The 7,025-nt window shown below is 42.6% G+C and overlaps 1 protein-coding gene across 1 annotated transcript in view; it reads right to left on the reverse strand.

Annotated features, from left to right (window-relative positions):
- Positions 1–885, reverse strand: part of LOC112158143 (phosphoacetylglucosamine mutase-like) — a 3,019-nt gene extending 2,134 nt beyond the window's left edge. The window contains exon 1 of the mRNA XM_024291365.2: positions 809–885. Within this exon, the coding sequence (XP_024147133.1) occupies positions 809–885 (77 nt within the window). The remainder of the gene's footprint in view (positions 1–808) is intronic.
- Between the last annotated feature and the right edge of the window lie 6,140 nt (positions 886–7,025).

The raw sequence follows: 7,025 nt of genomic DNA on the forward strand, positions 1-7,025 counted from the left end.
CCCAGAATAAATGATAAATTATGCCAACCCATGTGTACTGGATCATATCTAAATGTATGTTTGCAACAAAGAAAACATTTTGAAAATCGGTTTAGTATTCAGCGAGTTATGATCGATTAAGCGCGAGGACTCTTCGTTGCGCCTGTCAAACAGATTACAACAAGTGGAGAGGGCGACCGGTCCAAGATGGCGGCCCCGCGGCTCGTCAGCGCCAATAGGAAGTAGCGGTCGATGCGGCATCTACTCTCTATTATATCTATGGGCACAGTACCTATTTTCTGGCTGCGCTGGCTTAGGAAGGCGCCTTGAACCCGCCCCTTTCTCGCGATACTTCGTGACGGCGCACATTTTACGTCAGTGCAAGAAACTAACCAACATGTGGTGCATGTTGGTTAGTAGAAATTCATGCGATCTGCGCAGCGCCGGGGGATCTCAAACACGCCTAGTGACAACCATAGTCACTGCGCTAGCTGCAGGCCGCCTTCAGGACTACAAAATAATTGCATTGTGGGAGACTTTGTCCACACAGATCTTGTAGTTTGGTGTAAAATAACTTGCGCTAAATGAAGGACATCGGTGTATGTTTTTTACTTTTTCTAGAAGGTAGTGAATCACTGATGAAAAAATAAACAAGATTTTAAATAATCTGTGGTCATATTTGTTATTGTTGCCTCTAAAAGTTAACTTTTATTTTATTTTATTTATTTATTTGGGACAGTGCACATGCAATGAATCCCGCGGCTATTTTTGTGACTGTTTTACTCTAAAACATGTTAAAAAATAATATAAAAGACACAGCACAAATCACCCTAGGAGGAGTGGCATATTAACTTTCAGCTGAATGGTGAGGACAACACCCAACTCCTTGATCTCGTACAGTCTCATCGTTCACCCTCATCTCAGGCGCCTTTCTCCGCCCTCATTGTGTGATTGAGTTTGACACCCTTGGCTTAAAATGATGGTTTTATTGTGGCCGGCTCTGGCAGAGGGGAGGTACTTCCGGCTATTAATTTTCAGGCGCTATATTTTTTTTCTCTGTAGCCAGACTCTCCAAAATGGAGCTGTAATATTCTGACCACAAGGTGTCACTGTTTGTATACTTACCCGAGATGTTGTGAACTCTCGTGGGATTTTGGCAAGCGCGAGTGAGATTCAAGATGGTGGAATTAAAGCGGTGAATCAGACATGCTCTCAGCCTGTTCGTGAATTATTTCAGTTATATATGTTCTTCAAGAGAGAACATCACATGGTGTCAGAATAGCAGATTTTCTGTCGACCTTGTTGAGAAATGGAGTCCTGTGGTGTTCCTATCCCAAGGATGGACTGGGATTGCTCGAACCTTCCAGAAGCATGGAGAAAGTTCCGACAGCATGCAGAGCTGATGTTTTCCGGACCCCTGCGTGAAAAGGCCGAGGCAGATAAGTGCAGCTACCTATTATTATGGGTCGGAGAGAAAGGACGTGATGTTTATAACACCTGGAACCTCTCAACAGACGAAGCTAAAAAGCTCCAGACTTACTATGATAAGTACACTGAGTATATAACACCGAAGGCCAACCCTATATATGCCAGATACAAGTTCCACCAACAGATGCAGGCTGAAAATGAGACGTTTGACCAGTTCGTCACTGAACTGAAGTTACTTGTCAAGGACTGTGGCTATCCAAATAGCGACGAAATGGTTCGTGACCGCATTGTTTTTTCCACAAACTCGCCCTCTGTGCGTGAAAAGCTCCTTAGCCAAGGAGCAGACCTCACCTTGGACAGAGCCATCAACATAGCAAGGTCCCATGAGCTAGCAAAACAGCAACTAAAGACGATGGGAAGCACCAAAGAACACAGTCACCATGACGCGATGCACACCATCTCCAAGAAACCGCACAGATCAGCTACAACACAGAAATTTACAAGGCATAAAGATGAGACAGATGCTCACAAAATATGCAGTCACTGCGCACGACAACACAGCCAGAAAGATACATGCCCAGCAAAAGGGAAGCAATGTATGAAGTGCAAAAAGTTTAATCACTTTGCAAAAGCATGTAGGTCAAAAATTCCTACTCAGCCAAAACCTCGCCATAAGATGTTACACTCGGTGGGAGAAATTCAGAACAGCCATGAGTCAAGTGACGAGGAGACAGCACTTTACATTGACAGCATAACTATTGAAAATGAAGGCCAAAGTAATGAACAAGCCTATGCAGATTTGGAGCTTGGCTCACCACCACGCAAAATTAAATTCAAAGTTGACACTGGAGCACAAGCCAACACAATTCCAGCGAACCTTTTCCAAACATTATTCCAAGATGTCACATTGCAACCAGCAAACCACAAGCTCACAGACTACGGTGGACACTCGCTAAATGTAAATGGCATGTGCAAGTTGAGATGTAAACACAAAGAGCGACTACTTATGTTGGATTTTCATGTCGTTGACACAAGCTCTCCACCAATATTGGCAATGAAAGCCTGCAGAGATTTGAACCTGATTAAAATCGTAATGGCAGTAACAAAAGGAAAAGTCAACGCAAACTCACAAAACATACTGGAGGAGTTTAAAGATGTTTTTCAAGGCATTGGAGTGTTTCCAGGTGAATGCAATTTCCACGTAGATCCAGAAATAACACCTGTTGTGTGCCCACCTCACAGAATACCGTTTGCCCTGCGAAGTAAGCTTATAAGAAGAGCTTGAAAGCATGGAAAAAAACAACATCATCTGTAAGGTCACTGAGCCAACAGCATGGGTGAATGCACTTGTAGTTGTCGAGAAGCCAAAATCAGGAAAGCTCAGAGTTAGTTTAGACCCCAGACCGCTAAACAAAGCAATTCAGAGACCTCACTACCCACTTCCAACGCTTGAAGATGTCACAGAAAAGCTTGCAGGAGCCAAATATTTCAGTGTTTTAGATGCCAGATCGGGCTACTGGAACATCAAACTGAGTCATGAATCATCCATGTTAACCACCTTCAACACTGTGTTTGGCAGATACCGTTTCCTCAGGCTACCATTTGGCATCATATCAGCGCAGGATGAGTTCCAGAGACGTGTGGACGAGACCTACGAGGGCCTTGAGGGTGTCGCTGCCATTGTGGACGACGTCCTGGTTTTCGGTAAAACCAAGCAGGAACACGACTGCAACCTCAGAGCAATGCTGCAGCGCACGCGTGAAAGAGGTGTGAAACTCAATCCTGACAAATGTCGAGAAGTAAGCTACTTCGGTCACACGTTGTCACACGAAGGTTTGAAACCGGACCCCAGGAAAATTAAAGCGATCCAAGAAATGCAAGCACCACAGAGCAAGACGGAGCTGGAGACAGTTCTCGGTATGTTCACATACCTGGCCCGGTTCACACCACGTCTGTCAGAAGTCAATGCACCGCTGCGACAACTGCTAAAAGAAAACAGTGATTTTGAATGGGATGCAGCTCATGACAGAGCATATCAGGAAATGAAAGACCTGATAACACAGGAGCCAGGTCCAGTTCTAACTTATTTCGACCCCCAGAAGGAGCTGCGTCTTCAAGTAGATGCTTCCAAAAGTGGACTTGGTGCAGTCATACTCCAGAACGGCAAACCAGTTGCCTATGCATCAAAATCCCTCAACAGAACAGAACAAAACTACGCGCAAATTGAAAAGGAGCTATATGCAGTGCTTTTCGGCTGCAAGCGTTTCCACGAAATGCATTTATGGTAGAAAAGTCATTGTAGAATCAGACCACAAGCCATTGGAGTCGATCATAAAGAAACCCCCCGCTGCTGCTCCACCACGGCTACAGAGAATGATCCTGCAGCTCCAGAGATATGACATCAGCATAATCCACCTACCCGGTAAAGACATACCAGTCGCTGATACCCTGTCTCGCAAAGCCATTCCATACATGGATCAAGCATTAAATGAAGGAATGGAAGCCCAAGTACATGCAGTCATGAGCAACCTTGCAGTCAGTGACAAGAAACTAATGGAAATTAAAGAAGTCACTTCCAAAGATCCACAACTCACCACTTTGAAAAAAGCTATTCTTGAAGGATGGCCAGAAACAAGATCTTCATACCCACACAGCATTCAGGAATACTGGAACTACAGAGATGAGATATCAGAGTTCGATGGACTTTTATTAAAAGGTGAGAAAATAATAATTCCACAGAAACTGAGAAAAACCATGATTGACCGCATCCACTCAAGTCACATGGGAATCGAAAAGAGCAAAAGCAGAGCACGAGACATTCTGTTTTGGCCCCTGATGGGTAAACAGATTGAAGAAGCAGTCCTGGCATGCCACATATGCCAAGAGCGTTGCAGCTCAAACCCCAAAGAACCTTTACTGTCACATGCTATACCTGAAAGACCATGGCAAGTGATAGGAACTGACCTGTTCAGTTTGAACTCAAGAGACTTCATCATCATTGTGGACTACCTAAGCAGATATTTTGAGATGGAAAGGCTTCACAGTTGTACCTCCCCAGCTGTGATTTCCAAACTCAAAGCAGCAATGGCAAGACATGGAATCCCACACAGCAAATTTAAAAGAGTTGATTTTGGAGTGTTGCTGAAATTTTGACTATTCAAGAGTTAATTTAACTCTTTGCAGAATTGCATCACATATATTTAACACTAAACTGAAAAAAAGTAGAGTTAAAAAGGATTGTTAAATCAAAGTGTTTCCAAAATAAATCTGTTAGTGTCATTATGAGATTTTTAACTCCGAACTCGTCACTCTAAACTCCCACATTCGGTGTAACACCTGAAGTGTACATTTTACCGCCTTCTGCTGCACTGCATGGGCCACAGACGACGTCGGAAGCTGTGGTTTTAAGATTTACCTCGTTGGTAAGTAAATTATATGATTCTTGTTACCAAATTAATACATTTTTCTCTCTTTGCATCGGAATTTATGTCAGTATTAAACCCGAGTACACGCCAGCCACGCTAATTACCGATAGTTTCAGGAGGCGTCGAATTAGCATAAATTGCACTCGAAGTAACAAATAACTGCGGCCACAGTAAGCGGCCGAAGCACATTTTCAGTTAAACTAATAGATAATCTAATTAAGTTAAAGGTAGTGAGAAGCTGGTTTGGTGGTTGTCCATACTTCGTCAAAAGTTAGCATGATGGCAGTGCTAGCTATGGTGCTAGCTAACGCAACGTGTTTAAACCAATCTCATAAGTGGCGCTATGGTTCACTGCAGTTCACGCTGGTAATCGTTCCGTCTTTTACTGAACCACAGGATATGCTGGGGAAAGTGGAATATGGAGGAGTTCAAAAATACGTCAAAGTTCCACACAGTGAAGAATGCTTCGACTTCAGCCGCTTTCTTCAAGATGGTTTGTTCCATTTTATTTTATACGTCAATCACACGAGGCAGTTTGCGGATCAATACATAAAGTTAAAGATTGAAGTTAGTTGTAACTTCCTCTGTTTTTTTATTTTATTATTTCCAGTCGCCGACAAATTTGGTCTACAGGTTGAGCTCTTCACTGAAGGTGTGCTTGTTCTGATGTATCAGTCTGGAACAGAAGTTGATGCAGATGTTGCTCCTCTAAGTCGTGGCCCAGAGGGCATGTGGTCTGTTAGTTGGAACAGAGAGGCAGCACACGTTTTAATATGCTTGTAGCATTTTATCAAGAGGATTTATTCTTCAGTTACAATATCAACATATTCCAAAATCCACATAACCATGACATGAAATAAACAAATTATCTATTCTCTTTCAATAATAATCAGTCCTTCAAGAAGCCTTTTCTCTGCTTCCATCAACCACATGCAGTCATGCTTATAACACAGATCTGTTCTCAAAGTACACAGATTAAACTAATACAATGTTTTTATAAAATAATTTTAAACTCTGTATTTTAAGCAAAATATAAATCTCAGATCTGTTTCCTTTTGTTTAATTTGAAAAATATATATATTTATAATTATTTTAACAAAAATAATTAAATAAAACGTACAGGAATTAAAATCAAAAGGTTGACTGGCACTGTTCCTTCAGTCTTTTAAACTGCCATGTATTCAAATACAGTTACTCAATATCATTACTGGTTCAGTAACATAAAATCCCAGCTGTTATTGTGGATGAAAACGTTTAATAAAAAATGTCAAAAGAAATATATAAAAGTTCCCTGCTTCAAAACTAGTTTCTAGCATATTCCATTCCCAATAACCATGGCCGCTAGCATTAGCGAGTTAGCTTTCAACACTTAACAACAGACATCACAAAATTCCTCACAACAAACCTTATAACTCAAACTACATTAACCCAGGTTCTCTGTGATACCTTCAGGCATGATGTTTGCTCATTACTTCTTCCATTTTGTGTTTACTAACCTGTTAGTTGGAACAGAGAGGCAGCACACGTTTTAATATGCTTGTAGCATTTTATCAAGAGGATTTATTCTTCCTCGGGTGTGCCTATTTTCCACTGCGCGCTGCGCTGCCACCTAGCGGACAGTTTGGGAATAACAATACTCAGAGTTGGAAACGGAACTCTGAATAATCCATCCATCCATTTTCTTGACCGCTTCTTCCCATATGGGGTCGCGGAGTGCCGGAGCCTATCCCGGCTACTGAAGGGCGAAGGCAGGGTACACCCTGGACAGGTCGCCAGTCTGTCGCAGGGCATCAATCACACACTCATTCACTCTCACATTCACACCTAGGGGGAATTTAGAGTCACCAATGAACCTATGAAGCATGTTTTTGGACGGTGGGAGGAAGCCGGAGTCCCCGGTGAAAACCCACGCATGCATGGGGAGAACATGCAAACTCCACACAGAAAGGTCCCAGCCGGGATTCGAACCGGGGCCTTCTCGCTGTGAGGCGAGAGCGCTAACCACTGCGCCACCGTGCAGCCCACTCTGAATAATACTGAAAGTAAATAAATTAAAAATAAAAAAATGTAAGGGGTGTCTGTTTTTTTACTTTTACTATTTCCCAAGCCTCTACACAGACATATTTGATGAGCTGCTGAAGTCTGGGGTTAAAAGCTTCAAAGTCGGATACAAACAGCAGCCAGTAATGGGTG

The sequence above is a fragment of the Oryzias melastigma genome, linkage group LG24 (assembly GCF_002922805.2).
Source record: "Oryzias melastigma strain HK-1 linkage group LG24, ASM292280v2, whole genome shotgun sequence".
Classification (NCBI taxonomy): domain Eukaryota; kingdom Metazoa; phylum Chordata; class Actinopteri; order Beloniformes; family Adrianichthyidae; genus Oryzias; species Oryzias melastigma.